General features: G+C 40.0%; 1 protein-coding gene across 3 annotated transcripts in view; it reads left to right on the top strand.

The window, feature by feature from the left end:
• LOC149004895 (transcription factor tau subunit sfc1-like) overlaps window positions 1–17,103 on the top strand; it is a 64,730-nt gene that overhangs the window by 40,619 nt on the left and 7,008 nt on the right. For all 3 annotated transcript variants that reach the window (XM_089169166.1, XM_089169164.1, XM_089169165.1), the window contains one exon: window positions 13,954–14,025. In XM_089169166.1, the coding sequence (XP_089025292.1) occupies window positions 13,954–14,025 (72 nt within the window). The remainder of the gene's footprint in view (window positions 1–13,953; window positions 14,026–17,103) is intronic.

The following is a 17,103-nucleotide window of genomic DNA, read 5'->3' as shown; positions in this document are numbered from 1 at the left end:
AATGGACAGTATTGAAATCACCGCCAATACCCCAAGGGTGCCCCATGGAGGAGGAGATAGAATATATATCGTCCCAAAGAGGAGTGCGTTCCGAGGCACGTTTAAACTCGTAATTGATGGTGAGGAAGAAAGTGGACCTTGAGGGAGCAAATAAGCATAGGTGCATGAATTGAGGAGAGGAGGACAAGAGGGAGGAGTGGAATTTAGCTGGGTCGTAGAGAATCCAAATATGACCATTAAGGGAGAGATTGGAATTAGAAAGGAAAGACCAAGAGGGAGCTATTGAGTGGGCAATCCGGTGGGCATTATCACTATAACATGGGTTTCAAGGAGGGCACTAAAGGAGGCTTTCAAAGTATAGAGAATACTTTTGACTTCAACTTGTTTTGCAAGGAAATAAGGCCACTTACATTCCAAATGAGAATATCAGAGAATCAAATTACTCGGGGTGGGGGCATCAAAGAAGCTATTGGGGGAGGGGGCAACATAATACAAAGCTAAATTAACCATATTACCGTTAAAAGGAGAGGGAGAGGGAGACACTCATGCAAGGAGGGATCCCAAGGGGAAGGGGTCTCAAAGATGTTGGGGTAAATAGTGGAGCCGGAGCTAGGAGTTAGAGGTTTGGTAGAGAAGGACAGGTTTGGAATACGGTCTCCATGAGAGTGTTTAGGAGAGGAAGATAAAAGGCGGTCTAGCCTGGTGTCTTTTATGGGTTCAGGAGGATTAGAAGGAGAATAGTTCAGAGGACACGGGTGGGCCAAATTGATCTGGGTAGCGGGGTGAGAGATTGGGCCTAAAAGAAGTGGAGGCCCATTTGGGTGTAAGGAGGGGGTGGGGGTATGGCCCAAGACAGAACCCGATCGCACATTTAAGAGGAGTGCGGTATCGGTGGGCCCAACCAACTTGCCAGGGGTGTTAGAAAAAGGGGTTATTAGAGTTTAGGTTTCACGTGCGCTGGGGAGGAGAGAGGCGGGGTCAAGGTAGGGTGAGGCGATAAAGGATGTCTAGGAATGGAAAGTTGCAGATGGTTAGAGGTCGAGGCGACAATCGGACAAGCAGGGGAAGGGGAAGATACCTGGAGATTTGATCCTTAGGGGAGCACGACGACGAAGGTACAATAAGCAAGTAGGTGTAGGCTACGGAAGAAGCAACCTTGGGAGAACCTTCAACATCGACAACAACTATTAGAGATTTAGGCGGAATTGTTAGAGGGTCAGGACTTGCAGGAGTACGGCCTTCTTCTTCCTCCTTTTCTTTCTTCGATAGGTTTTTGCAGGAGGAAGACCTACTGGAGAAATAGTTATGGCGACTTCAATGGTTAGTTGGTCCAATCTATCCAGCAGGGGAATTGGGCATGGTTATTAAAGTGGCAAAGCGATTGGGGCTCCATCTTGGCGATTAAGCGGGCGCTTAGGCGGCAATAAAGCGACCAAAGCGGTTTAGTCAATATTTTTAATATAATTACTTTTAAACTACTTTTTAATACAAATACTTTTTATAATAAACTAAAGTACTAAACAAACATTCAACAATCATATTCATAAAAATTAAAAAAATTCAAGAATCACAATTATGAATAACAATATTATTCATATATAGTTTAGTGAAATTATTTTACAAATTATTTTTAACATGACTTTTTTGTTAAATATACATGAATAATATTCGAATTGGAATCAGAATTGATGTATCCATTTTTCCTTTTTTTAACCAAACAGTGCCGACATGATAAATTAATAGATCTTATTATTCCGATTTCCAAGTCATTGATTATCAATATTGAATATGACTCATGCTTCACATTCTGTTGCCGACAGACACTTTGGGCCTCGGAGTTCATTTGCAAATTGGGCCTTGGAGTTCGATTCCATAGTAGCTCACATATTTAAATTTATAGACGGCATTGTAGAATAAATTATGATTAGAAAAAAAGAAAGAATACTATGCACAAATTACAAAATGTGAAAAAAGCGGCTGCTTTAGCATCTAGGCGGCAATTTGGCGCAAAAGGCGGCAAGAAATCAGCCCGTTAGTTAAGTGGTTAAAAAACCGCTTTGCTGCCTAGGCGCGCCTAAGCGGACACTTTGATAACCATGGAATTGGGACAAGATTGTAGGAGCTTTCAATCAACAATCAAAGTTTTGGAGAATTTTGGGCTTCATACTGGAAGGCGGTAGGTGGCGGGGCCAAGAAAGCATCAGTCGGCAGTGATCGATGAGCGTCAGAAAGTAGTGGACCAGAGGGATCTTCAGTCGGCGGAGGCATTCGCTCTTCAGGCATATGGACAGTAGGCAGCAGTAGTGGCGAAAGAATACCAGTAACAAGGGTGGGTGGAGATAGAGCTTTGTTACAGGCTGAAGAGTCGTGACCAAAGCTCGAACAAGTCACACCTATTTGGGATCCAGTTATATGCATTGATTTGGTTGTAGCGGAGACTGTTATCGTCTTCGATGCAAATGCTGGGAGGAAGCGGCTTGGAGACAGGGATGTCCACATAAAGGCGAGCATAGGAGAGACGTTCCATTTTAAAAGTCTTCTGATTAGTTCGAAGAGGGCGACCAACAACAGAGCCAATATGACTAAGACAACCTCCATTCCAGAAATCCAGTGGAAGTTCGGGGAGGTTGATCCACAAGGGAAGAGAACCAATGTCGATTTGTCGGAGAGGCATAGATCGCTCCCAAGAGGGCTTTGCATTTACATGCGGCATAGGCAAACTTGAACAGAAAGATGCCGGAGTCTATGACATAAGTTTACAATGAACCTTGGGCAATCCATTACTTGGAGAGAGGCGCCTTGACGATGCCAAGGGGAGGTTAGGGATCAAGGAATTAGCCAAGCACAACAAGTTTCAAACGGAGGATACTGGGTTCAATGGCAAATGAGGGACATCGGACTGAGGCAACAGGATCAGCAGAGGAAGGGAAGATGTATGAGAGATTGCAGTCAGATACAGGGGGATTGAGGGTGGAGGAAGAGAAAAAGGAATCCCAAGTAGTAGGGGTGGGGGAAGGGTTGGTGGGGGGGGGTAGGGGAGGGGTTATCGGGGGAGATGGGAAGGATAGAGGAGGGGAAGCCAGGGCTGGAGGAGGAAGGAGAGAAGTTTGGGTTGGCAGAGCGAGGAGAGACATCGGTGGACTTCCTTTTCACTTGTTCAGATAGTATGATTTAGTTCTTGCTTAGATACAATTTGTGTGCGACATTAATAAAAACCCTAAGGAAGGAGCTATGTTGGAGTTGCAACAAGTCAAAAGAGACCCGACTAAGCCTTCAATTGAAATCTCTATACTGGTGTAAATTGGTATTGGAACAACATGATATGCCAAATTGGCTTCCACACATTTTCCTAAATTGAGTGTAAACATGTCTAGTTTGCTTGGCTAAAATGCAAGTATCACAATGAAAGTCATTTAAATTACAATGTTTAACCAAATCAAGAAATATCTTTTATTAGACAATAAAGGAATGTGGCCTAAACGATGATGCCACTTTAACAAGGAAAAATGACCAAAAGTGGAAGTAGAGGTTGTGGAAAAAGCTGATGGAGACCCATTTAGTAAATAGAGCCCCCTTGCCGTCTGACACTACCAATTGTACGATTCATTTCTAGATCCTGAAACACACAATGAGAAGGGAAAAAAGTTATTTTGCCGTTTATAGTAAAACTACTAATGGACAAAGGATTAGCAAAAAACTTACTTGTGACGTGAGTTGCAAAGAGGATGAACCAATCATATGGTCAGGTGCCCCAAAGTCAATTATCTGGAAGGGATAAGTCGAATTGATACTATGACAATAGAAAATTCCTGTGGAAGACTGTGTATCAGAAGGAGGAACTATGGCAGAGGTGGCACTTGCACTGGGAGTTAGTGCAAAATAGGGCACATCGAGCCTAAAAGAGGTCACATCGAGCCCGATCATTTAGCTGGCATAGGTGCTGAAGTTTGTCAGAGGAGAGAGAGGTGTTGGAGTACTCAGGCTATCAGAATTAGCTTGATGGGCAGAAGCTTAGTTTCCTCCCTGGTTGGCATTCCTTCTTGTATGGGAATTTACTGGACAACCATGTAACTTCCAACACTTGTCCTTGGTGTGTTGCTTGCGACCATAATATTCATGTTTAATTGGTGTGCGCGAATCACTTGTATTGGTCTTAATACTACTTGTACTAGCCACCAAAGAAGATCTGTCAGATATCTAAGTATGCACCATAGCTGTCTTGCAACTATCCTAAGTGTCAACCATCACATAAGCTTGTTGCGGAGCACAATATTCACATTTAACTAGTGTGCGAGAATCAGTTGTATTCCTGTACCAGCCATTGAAGCAAATTTGTCAGATATCTGAGTATGCACTATAGCTTTCCTACGACTATCCTTAGTGTTAACTATCGCATAAGCTTGCTCCAGAGATGGAAAAGGTTCCCGTGAGAGGATTTGAGCATGGATTGATTATATCAATATTGAGACTCGCCAGAAAATCATACATTTTAAGTTTTTTGTCCTCCCACTTTTGATAAGCATCAACATCAAGAGTAGCATGCTTCAAGATCATAGTCCCATTGTCCATCTGTGTCCTCTAGAAAATCAAGTTGGGCCAAGATCTTATTAAGTTGGGGTAATTTTGTTTGCTGCCAACTTGGTTGTCCATCTTAATTGCTTTTTCATGGTGGATGTGTCTGAAACAACAACAACAACAACAATAAGCCTTGTCCCAATTAAATGGGGTCGGATACATGGATTCTTGCCCTCCAATCAATCTGTTCAAGGCCATGCTAGATACAAGGCCTAAGCTATACATATCCTTTTTCACCACTTCTCCTAAGGTTATCTTAGGTCTACTCCTAGTTCTTCTACTTCCTTTAATATGTATTATATCACTTCTCCGTACAGGGGCATTTATAAGTCTCCGTTTGAATTGGCCGTGCCACCTCAAACGACTTTCTCGAAGCTTATCACTTATGGGAGCAACTCCCAGACCAACTCTAATATGATCATTTCTTATCTTATCCATCCTAGTTTTGCCACTCATCCATGTTAGCATCCTCATTTATGCTATAATGAGTTTATCTATATGATTCTTTTTAACAGGCCAACACCTTGCACCATACATCATAGCTAGTTGAACAACGGTCCTATAAAATTTTCCTTCAGGCTTTAATGGAATACGCCGATCACATAAGACCTCGGACACACCTCTCCACTTCATCCACCCTATTTTAATTCTTTGGAAAACCTCATCCTCTAAATCACCTCTTTTACTTATGATTGAACCTAGGTACCTAAAACAATCACTCTGAGGAATCTCTTTATCGTCAAGTATCACCAACTCATCATTTGCCCGATCATGACTAAAGTTACAAACTAGATATTCTGTTTTTGATCTACTAAGTTTAAAGCTTTTTGATTCCAAAGCTACTCTCCATGATTCTAATTTGGTATTAATCCCTACTTGGGTCTCATCAATCAACACAATATCATCCGCAAAAAGCATACACCAGGGGACCTCATCTTGAATGTCTTTGGTTAATTCATCCATTACCAGTGCAAATAGATATGGGCTTAAAGTTGACCTTTGATGTAGCCCAACTGTTATCGGGAATTCATTACTTTGTCTCCCCACTGTGTCTAACACTAGTCACCAAACCATCATACATATCCTTAATTATATCTACATATATACTTGCAACACTTCTTTTCTCTGGTACTTGCAAATTAATGCTCTAGGGACTCTATCATAAGCTTTTTCTAGGTCAATAAATACCATATGAAGGTCTTTCCTACATTCTCTATACCTTTCCATAAGTCTCCTAATTAGGTAAATAGCCTCTGTTTTAGATCTTCCCGGCATAAACCTAAATTGGTTCTTCGTAACAGTAGTTAAGTGTCTCAAATGGGTTTCAATTATTCTCTCCCGTAATTTAATCTTATGGCTCATCAATTTAATGCCCCTATAGTTATTACAACTTTGAATATCTCATTTATTTTTGTAAATTGGAACCATGACGCTTCTCCTCCATTCATCTGGCATTTTCCCTGTGCTCATAATCTTATTAAACAACTTAGTCAAACAAACTAGTCCATGGGTTTCTAAGCTCTTCCATACTTCAATTGGGATTTCATCAGGACCTTGTGTTTTGTTGAGTTTCATCCTCCTCAAAGCTTCTTTTACTTCGGACATCGAAATTCTACGTATATAAGTTCGGACATTGGTGCCTTGGTGAAAGGTGTAGTTGTTCAAATCAAGGAAGAAATTTCGAGGATTCTTGAAAACTCAATTTCGAGCCTCAAATGCACTCAAATTGATTTGGATTTTTGTGTACTAGCTATTTCAAGCATAATAAACACTATAAAACTACTAGTTTACTAAAAAACTACTGAAAATGTAACATCCAACATTCCAAGTATATAGTACATGAATCAGAGAAGAAGTGGGAATGTTGTTACTTACAAGTCTATTTTATTCAAGCCTTAAGGTCTCCTTCTTCCATCTGCACCCCATACAAATGACAATATAACTCCCATGATGTTTGCCCTCGCCCCTATATAGTTTTGGACATAGTCAAGAACTGCATCTTTGTATGTGGCCTCATCCACATTCATAAAATTTCCTAACGGTGGGAAGTTGTGAATATCCAAAGGAACTGGTGGTGGTGGGCCTTGTGGCTGTGTAATAGTGTGGAAGATCTACTCAACAAATGAAAGAGCACCCTGCCCCTGGCTCTTCAGGAGAAGGATAAGGATATTGATAAGGTCCCAATGGCTGACTCCAATCGATTGTGGGAGGGACACCATAAGCTCCATAGGCCGCTCCATAACCATAAGGCTCCACTCGTGGCTGACTAGCCTGACCCTGAATTTGATAGCCAAGAGGGACACCATATGGTCCATAACCATAAGTCGACTCGGTAGAACCAATACTCTCCACAGCAGTATCATATGAGGACTTTGCAGGCCTATGCCATCCGGATCCTCTGGAGGTGGAGTAGTCTCTAGCATCATCAATGCTCATTAATCTCATAGATCCCTCTAAGCTCTCGGCATCGGATGGACGGTAGGACCCATATGATGGCGTATCCTCTGTGCTCCAGCCGTGCTGTCTCCCCTTCCCCTTCCTCGAATATGTAGAGGAAACATTTTTGCCTCGAGTTGCAGCTCCAGTATGGTTTGAATCCTATGTCGCGTGGGTGAACTGACTCTCTCCTGTGAATCTCGGTGGTCGTCCTCCCCACCCTTGACTCTCACGTGGTGGTGGTGGTGGTGGTGTTGCCCCTAGGATCAGCTGAATCCTGATCACGAGGTCCCACACCCTCCTCATCCCCTCCATCATCACCGTCATCGCCATTGTCATCATCACCACCATCGTCGTCATCGCCGGAGGCCTGAGTCACCTCATCCTCAGTGTCGGACCAGAGAATCAAATCCTCACTCTGGGTGGATGCACTAGGGTGTGGCACGAAGGGACGGGCGGGCTCTACATGTGGCCTCCCCTCCTGGGCCATGAAGTCCCCCACACCAGCCCCCATCTCCTCTGCAATCTGTTTATTGGGAAGACCTCCCTCCTCATGCAACAATCCGTCTCCACTGTCCCTGATCCAGTCAACTACTGGGTTATCATCATCATCCATCTCAAATATGTCGGCCAACTCGATATTGGTGCTCTCTATATCCATCCCTTGTCTAATATGATCCTCTCTCAGTCTCATATTATAGTGTACGTAGACAAGGTCCTCTAGACGCTTCACACCCAATCGGTTGCGCCTCTTCGAGTGAATGAGGCTAAAGGTGCTCCAATTTCGCTCACAACCAGTGGCAGAACATGTCCGGGAGAGCACTTTGCTTGCAATCACACTTAAGTGGTATGAGTCACGTCCAAATTGCAACCACCACTCAGCTGCAACAAACATAGACTCAAGTCATTTTAATACTTAAATAACTAAATTAAAGATAGAATATAATCATTAAATGTGTAATGAATTAAATGAATGAACTTACCCGCAAGGGCGGTTTCCCTTCCCGATACGGCCACAACACAACCGAAGCTCCCAGTGGCATCCCTAAAAGCCTTTATCTAATATATAAAGGAAAAAAACAATAACTAGTTACTAGGTTAATAACTTAGTATAAAACTACGAATTGTGAATATCAAATGATTCAAATCCCTATCTCACCTCCATAAGGATGATTGCTTGTTTAGCTGTTTCTAGTTTGAACTTCTCCACTACAGTTTGGACAGCATCCATCAAATCTTGCCTTTTCCCAAGATTTCTTTGTGATGGTACTTGGGATTTAAATAGTATGCTTTGTAAGAAAAAGTATGTCATAAAAGAGAATTAATGCTTAATAGTGTGATAACATAATGAAAATTAAATTAAATACTAGACTTAACAACTCACCAGCCTTATACAGTGGATGCTGCAACATAGACTCCCATCTACTATTGATGATTTGAAGGACTTTCTTGTTGCCGCATGGGTGGACCTGAGCAACTTGCTACTTCATCCTATCTACTGCAACAAATATGTGTGGTAGAGTAGGTTTTCTCTGCTGATCTACCATCCTTAACACATTCACCACAGGCTCAAGCATCTTCACCACTATCCTCACATTGTGCCAGAAAGTATCATCGAGGATGGTCAACTGTGCTCTCCTTCCTCCCATTGATGAAGAACCCTCCCAGTTAAACCACTCTTCTGATGCAAACATACTCCTAAGGCCAGTCTTCCTACTCTCAAAGCTCTGCAGTGTTATCCAATTAGTAACAAATCTGGTTATGCCTGGCCTCACTAACTCACCCTGACACTTGTCCCTCATCATCCTTAATGCATAGGTGTGGTTATATATGAAGGTGCTAACATGTCGAGCTTGCTCCACGGTATTCTTCACAAGCTTGACCTTTCCAATGTTCTTCAACATTAAGTTAATGCAGTGAGCAGCACAAGGAGTCCAAAAGAGCCTATATCTGTCCATCCATCAAGGCATCAAGTCATCAATACAAAGTTATAAAGTGTACATGTATATGTGTAATGTAAATATATGTATTTACAAATGAAAATTAATACTATATGTTTAAATATCTGGAGTTCTCCTGCATCTTCAACCCAGCTTTCTTGTAGTTGGAGCCATTTTGAGTCACAATTTGAACCACATTTTCCACTCCAACCTCCTTTACCACTTGCTTCAATAATTTGTAGATGTATTTTGCATCCTTCTTCTCACCGGATGCATCTACTAACTTGGTAACGCTATCCTCCCATCACAATTCAACATGAAATTGATGATGGACTGTCTAGTGGGACCAGTCCAACCATTAGCCATTAGTCACTCGATAATGATTCCACATGGGCTTTAATCCCTTAATGTACTCATTTATGTCCTTTTAATGCTTAGGCAAATACACATTAGATATCTCATATGGAGTGGGGCCCTGTACACCACTCCCAGCCCTGCCTATCTGCTCAATCATATCTTTGTAGTAGGGCCCCTGGGCTGTATGTGCTGGAACACTATGGTAATGCGCCCATTTGAAGAAAGCCATCCCCACTTTCTCCTTCACACTCCCCCATAAGTGCTTCAACTTTCTCTGTTTATGCTCAGGCCTCGCAAATAGGGCCGGATCACTGCGAAGAATCTCAAGATCCGGATTTGTAGGATGTGTTGAGGAAGCTCGACCCCTTGTAGGGGCCCGTGGGATAGGAGCCTCCTGCCTCACATTCTGAGACCTCCTCATAGGGACTTGGGAGCCACCTGTGCCTCCCATACCTACTGGCTCTCTAGAGGACCCACAACCTAGACCCCTCTGTTGCCTCCTTATGTCATCAATCCTCTGTTGCTCCCTACTCATCATCATCGCCCTCTTCAGCTGATCGACCTCTGGATCAGGGTCGCTGTCTCCAGGCTCATCCCTACCATAACCCTCAGGATCTGGAAGGTCATCAATTCTCTTTCCTCTTTTGCTTTCCACCACTAATATATGAGGCCATTGCCCTCTTGACCTCTACAGGCACCTTTGGGCACCTTGTTACATCCTTGTTGCCACCAGCTACATGCACCTTCAATCTGGTGGCCCCACCTCCTATTTGTTTCTTGCAGTAATTACACTCGCTCTTCCTCCTATCAACTGTCAGTGGCCTTCCATGTTCCCAAGCTATCTCTGACATCTTTAAAATAGAGTGCTTGATATAAGAAACACACACTAAGTATCTTGAAAAGCTCCACAATATGCTCCAAAAATGACATACATGAGACGAAGGAGGACCGCCCAACGCACGACGAAAGGACCGACCGAAAACACCGGAAAAACGACCGCCGCAGCAACCGGAGGGAAGCACGGAGGAAAACCGGAAAAACCGGAGAGAAAGGTAACATTTTCAAAAAGAGAAACGGACGGACCGGACGGACGGAGCAGGACGAATAGAAATTAAATAAAAAGTAAAAAGGACAATAACAAAACGGATATTTACGGATCGGATATAGGATACGAAGCCGAAGCGGATGAATCGGTCGCTTGGTGTTCCGAGCCAAACGTCCCATACATGCTCCTAATAATAACCTCCTATTTTTAAATAAAAAAAAAATATGTATAACTATATAAGTATTTTTTAATATATAAATAATTCTAAAATATATAAAATACACACAAACTATCTTAAAAATATCCACAACATGCTCCAAAAATTGCATACATGCTTCCACTAATACTCCGCTATTTTAAAATTTAAAACAGAAATTAATTAGTTTTTTTAATATTTAAATATTTTTTAATCATTTAAATATATATTAAATACAGTAAAATTACATAATTAACACAAAAAAAAAATTAATTCAACACCATCACAGTAATATGGTGTCTCAACTCTCACATACATTCATTTGAAACTTATACATGTACTATACATATACATTTTTAGCAATATACATAATTTAGTAAATAATTTTTAATAACAGAAAAATAAAAAAAATAGTAGGAAGAATTAAAAATAAATTTGACACTACAAATTCTTAGATCAACACTCTAAAGTAAACATATATAAATTTGGAAGCAATCTAACATGATTTAAGGCACAAATGAAACAAAAATATAAAAATGAGGAAGTTGGTTACTCACATTGTAAGATTTGAGAAAATGCACAAATGGAGGAGCAAATCAAGTGTTTGATGGAAATGGAATACTAGAAATTAGGTGTAGAAGGGGATGAAAACAAGAGAAATCAGCAAAAAATTCAAAAGGAGGTCGAAATGGCTCGAAATGGCTCGGTAGGTCGAAATAGCGTCGAAATGTCGAAAACTTGGTCGATTTGGATATTTTAAAGCCTACGTAGGTATCATTTCAACCCGGTATGGTATCGGGCCGAAATATCGACTCTTCGGTCGATATGAAACGATACAGGATACATTTTGTGCCTATACCTGTATTTCGTTTTGATTTGGAATTTTGCAGGCATTTCGGTTGAAATTTTGTCCATTTCGATCGAATTTTTTTCCATGGTCCGAATCTTAAGTGCTTGAAGAATGCTCATTTAGTAAACTAGAGAAATAGGTTTCCCATCTTTTCTTAATATCCTCCTCACAGACCAAAACTTTACCAGCTCCATTTTTAATATATCTAACATGGTCAAGATCTCTACTCTTCCTATCCCTCATCTTAGCTATCTTATAAATAGATTTTTCCCCTTCCTTCGTGCCTAACTTATTGTATAACTCTTCTTAGCTTCATTTCTATCCAACCTATACATTTGAAGATCCTAAACATCCTTAGTTCTTTGCCATGTCTTAAAACTAGTTTTTTTTTTATTCCTAATGGCAGCTTGAACCTCACTATCCCACCACCACGTCTCTCTATAAGAATGGACCTTTCCTTTTGATTCACCTAGGACATCTTTAGCCACTTTCTTAATAATACACATAGCCATCTCATTCTACATTGCATTGGTATCCCCTTTAAGATCCCATTTTCCTTGTTTGACTATTTCATTAATAATGAAGGATTTCGAGCGCTCTCCTTTCAAATTCCACCATCTTATTCTGGGATAGTTTACCTTGGACCTTTTATGTGTTCTTGGGACTAAGCACATATCCAAGACCACAAGTCTATGTTGTCCAGTTAAGCTTTCCCAGTATCACCTTGCAATCCTTGCACAATAATCTATCAGTCCTTCTAGTTAGGAAGAAATCTATTTGGCTTCTATGCTGTCCACTTTTGAAGGTAATTAAATGCTCATCTCTCTTTTTGAAGTAAGTATTTATAATAGATAGATCAAAAGTAGTAGCAAAATCTAAAATTGAAATCCCCTCCTCATTCCTTTCTCCAAAACCATATCCTCCATGTACACTCTCATATCCTCTTGGATCTTTTCCAATATGTCCATTTAAATCACCTCCTATGATAATCTTTTCTCCTTGACGAATTCCTTGCATTAATCCATCCATGTTTTCCCAAAATTCTATCTTTAGACTTTCATCTAATCCAACTTGAGGTGCATCTGCACAAATTATATTTACGAACTCTTTCTCCATTACAAGCTTGATAGCAATAATCCTATCACCCACTCTTTTAACATCCACCACATCATTTTTTAAATCTTTATCCACTATTATACCCACTCCATTTTTATTTGTTTTATCCCCAGTATACCAAAGTTTAAAGTCATCCAACTCTTTGGCTTTTTTACCCTTCCATCTAGTCTTTTGAATGCAAGCTACATTAATCCTTCTTCTCCTCAAAACATCTATCAATTCTAAGCTCTTACTAGTTAAAAATCCTATGTTCCAAGATGCCAATCTAATCCTACGATTATGGACCAGCTTCTTTACCCGTACTCGTCCACGGCACGGGAACCCTTGCCTACTTATCACCGCACTTGGGCGCCAATGTGACGCGTCACTTATAGGGGACTCCCTAGCTAACCCTTGCCCACTTATCACTACACCCGGGCCATGTGTCTGAAACTTCCTATATATCTTATTGTGGAGCTTTTGAACACAGTGGATTATTAGAATTGAAAAACTGAATCCAAATACAAGTTTGACTTCAGATGAAATGCAACTACATACTAAACGTCTAAAATACAATCTTGTACATGTAATTTATTAATAGAAAGTAATCAAATTGTACATCTCATGTAAAACAACTTTAATGAACATTAAAAATGTTCAAATAAAAAAAAAAGCAATATATCAATGAGTATGCACACAAATTCCTTGTATGTCTCAGTAGGTTTTCCATGTCATAGTGTTGCTATGGTACTTGTACGCTTCCACATAATGTATGCAAGTTTAATCATCAGCAGCCTGGAGGATCGAGGGTATTGAAGATGCGTTGCTTGAATCTAAGTTAGATTGTAGTATTTACACCCCCCCCCCCCCCCCCCCCCCCCCCCAAAAAAAAAAAAAAAAAACCCAAGAAATGGGTTAGATCGTAGTAGTTGTAGTACAAATCTTCTAGCAGTCTTGCAATGCACTTTTGGGGCCCATGGTACCTACAAGGGCAGATCTGCTGTATTTCCCATGGAAATTATATAAAAGTTCCAAGAACCAACACTAATCACAGCCAAAACCTGTATAGGTTACTTTAAGCCATTATCTCTATGTAAAAAATACAAATTGATGGTTCATTTTTTGTATCTTCTTATTCATAGTTTTTATATTACACATTCTGATGAATAATTGAATTGTATCAATGCTGCGAAAACATATAAATAACCTTGCATTGATTGAATACCATTTTTTATTGCTTATTTATCTATAGTGCACAATGGCTAAAATACTAATTTGCATGAATCAAAAGTATTCCCATGGGTATCAAAGTGTATCTTGCATCTGTTGAATAGGTAAATCTAAATCTCTCTCCAATCTTTAAGCCACCTCCTAAAACTAGTTTTGATGTGCTTGATACTGCTACCTGATGCCATGCTTATAGATGCATTTTTATTACCACTCCGATGTTTGTTGACAGATATCAAAAGATTGATTTTAGAGTTCCACCACCATTACGAAAATTTTGTGATACAAATTTAGCGAATGAAGAGTGAGTTTTTCATTCCACTTATTTCCTTTACTTGTTTACATCTAACCTTGGATATGTTGAGAAGTTCATATAAATAGTTGATCTGATTTGTGTGCACATGTCAAGCTTAAAGAACTGGTCTTTTTCTTCATTAGTCTACTAGGTGTAACTAAAGGTAGCTGTTCATGCATGTATTTGTGTATGCAATTCTTTTTGCTTCAAAATTCAGCATATTGGTGTACTCTTGAGGCTACTTTTGAACAGTCAAAACCTTATTTAGTAGGGTATGAGTTTTGATTCCTTTTGAAGCTTATTTAATTTCCAATGTTGACCTGGATTCTATGATTCCAAGTTGTGTTTGTAGGTTATGGCTAATTTTTAACAGGTTTGAAGATGAGTCATCTTGATGTAGCTTCAAATGAATGAGGCCCAACTGCCAGGATCTAGGTCAGAATTAACTCCAGGCTTCAAAAGTAAAGGGTTAGGATAGGTTCAGTTATGGCCTGTGGGATGGGTTAGGTTTGGGCTTTGATGGGATTGTTTTTGCTGCTAATGATGGAAATACTTAATGTAGAAGGGCTTAGTAATCACACTTGGGATGTTTACAGTAGGTTTCAAAGAGGCTAGGTTAGGTTTCGAGGGGTTTCAAAGATAAAGGGTGAAATGGGGTAATATGCAGTGATTCTCTTGAGATGAGTTGGGGGGGGGGGTATAGTGGACTCAGAATTGGATGGAACTTGGATCAGATCTCGAGGTTGCTGCCTAGGAGATGCTTACCAAATTTCTTGAAGTTTGAATGGTTAAATCTCAAGTTGTGAAGAATCTTGATTTTAGAAGGTGAAAAGAGGCTTTGAAATCAAGATTTGCTAGGTAACCAGGGTTTGGGAGAAAAGTAGAAATTAAAGGGGATTAGGTAAAGGGGGATGGCTGGTAAATTACTGGATGAGGAGCCTTTTGTAGAAGCTTGGATTGATGGAGATAGTATCTTGAAGGCTGTCAGTTGGGCCATACCAAGGATCTTAGCTGGATTTCACGTAGATCCTTGAAAGTTTCTCCAATCTTGGATCTTCTTGAACCAAATTGAACAAAAGCAGAAGTTGCAACAGAAGACACCAGTAAGAAACACTAAAAGCTTACAAGAATTATTTAATAATGTTAATTGTGTCAATTCCAACTGATTCAGGGCCTGTTTATAGCCTTTTACTTGAGAAGTCTAAACTAGGAGTGAAAGTAGCAATTACTCTAGGTCTTTATAAATAGAACTTTACAAGGACTGTTGACCCACAATTGTGGGCTCAATTAAATAAGACTGACTTTAAATAAAACCTAGTTGAAGTACAAGACTAGCTTCACGAGTTGGGCAGAATTGCTAGACTGCCCCTGCCCAATCAAAATAATGAAGTACAAGATAAAGTAAGTACTGAAAAAACTAAGCCCAATCAAAATAATGAAGTACTAGATAAAGAAGTACTGAAAAAACTAAGTTATGGGATGTGGCCCATTTGTTCTTGTGCTGCTGGGCAGCAGTCCTAGGTTCTGAGCTGCAACCCTAGAGGCTTCTTTTGGACATGGCCCTCCACTTACTTTGGGTATTGGTTGCTGCATCACATTTTGTGTTATATTTTTGTTTCAGAACTCCCATAGTCCACACATACACAAGCGGTCCTGCTGCATGATGGGGCATTCTAACTCCTACCTAGGGGCATCTCAGAAATACCGAGATCTCGACCGAGATGGCAAGATCTCGGTCGAGATATGCCAAAAAATTGGCGGTAGTCTCGGGTGGCCCATCTCGGTGGGTTTTAGGGCTCTGGTTGGGCTGAAATTTGGTATTTAGCCTATTTAAGGCCTTTTGAACACATTGGTGGCTTTAGATTTGTGAGAAAATAACCCTAACTATGTCTTCTAAGTCAACCCTATGTGTAAAACCGAAATGTAGAGATATCAAGTAATTCATGTTATCAACTATAAAGTATTAAATACATTACACATCAAACTATCAAAGAACTTGAATGGCTTCAAAATTTTACAACCATAAGAAGTTTTAGACTTTTAGTAAGTCATAAATCATAATCCATAGGTTCACAATCACAATCACAAGAGTATGTGAGTAATAAGATTACAAGACAAGCAAGAGTATCACTCAGCATTCTGCATCAACTGATTCTGAACGGTGGCCACATATGACTCCCAAGTCAACTCATCACTATAGTATGTCACATATAGGTTTAAATGTCACATTAAATTGGTTTCCATGAAAGTTAGATAAAAGCTTGTGGATCAACATATATTTACACTAAACTCACACACCCATTGTAGAATATTCTATTTGAAAAAATTTAAATTTGGGGAAAAATCTTACCTTTGTTGTAGATCTAGTTGAAATAGGCTTGAATGATGATAATTTGATGTTGTAGATGTCTTAAAGATGTTTAGAAGTTGAATCCCCAACAAATTCCGACAAAAATTCAAGTTTCTGGCAATTTTTTATGGTTGCAGCGAGATATGGCGAGATCTCGGCGAGATGTGGCGAGATCTCCCATCTCGCAGATCTCACCTCTCCTCTAGTCTCGCTATGTCAAAATAGCGAGATATCTCGCGAGATCTCGGTGAGATCTTGGAAGATCTCCCACCATGCCTAGGGGTGTAAGCGGATCGGATTCGGATCGGATCGGATAGTGGTAATACCATATCCGCATTATTATTATATTCGGACGAATTCGGATAATATCCTATCGGTTTTCGGACGGATTCAGTCGGATTCGGATGATAATTGGATAGTTATTTTCTTCAGTAGATTCTTCTAAATGGGCATGAATACAAATTGAATACAAGTTTTCGACTACCTGTTATATCTTTACCATTTTATTTGTGAGGGCTAGGCTTGAAATTTAAGAATTTAACAACTTTGATAGCTATTTTAGTATAAAATCTAGAAATATAGTCACGTATCATGGGTAAAAAGTTTATAAAATAAGAAAAATAAATCTAAATAGCTAACTTAATCGGATAATTTTATTGAACAGATAATAATCGGTAAGAAAGGAGTATACCATATCCATAGGAATTAGTAATCGGACGGATTCGGATACTCCTAAA

The sequence above is a fragment of the Hakea prostrata genome, chromosome 9 (assembly GCF_041222555.1).
Source record: "Hakea prostrata isolate BN-2017 chromosome 9, UWA_Hpros_2, whole genome shotgun sequence".
NCBI classification, from domain to species: Eukaryota; Viridiplantae; Streptophyta; class Magnoliopsida; order Proteales; family Proteaceae; genus Hakea; species Hakea prostrata.
This window is presented reverse-complemented; position numbering and strand designations above follow the sequence as displayed.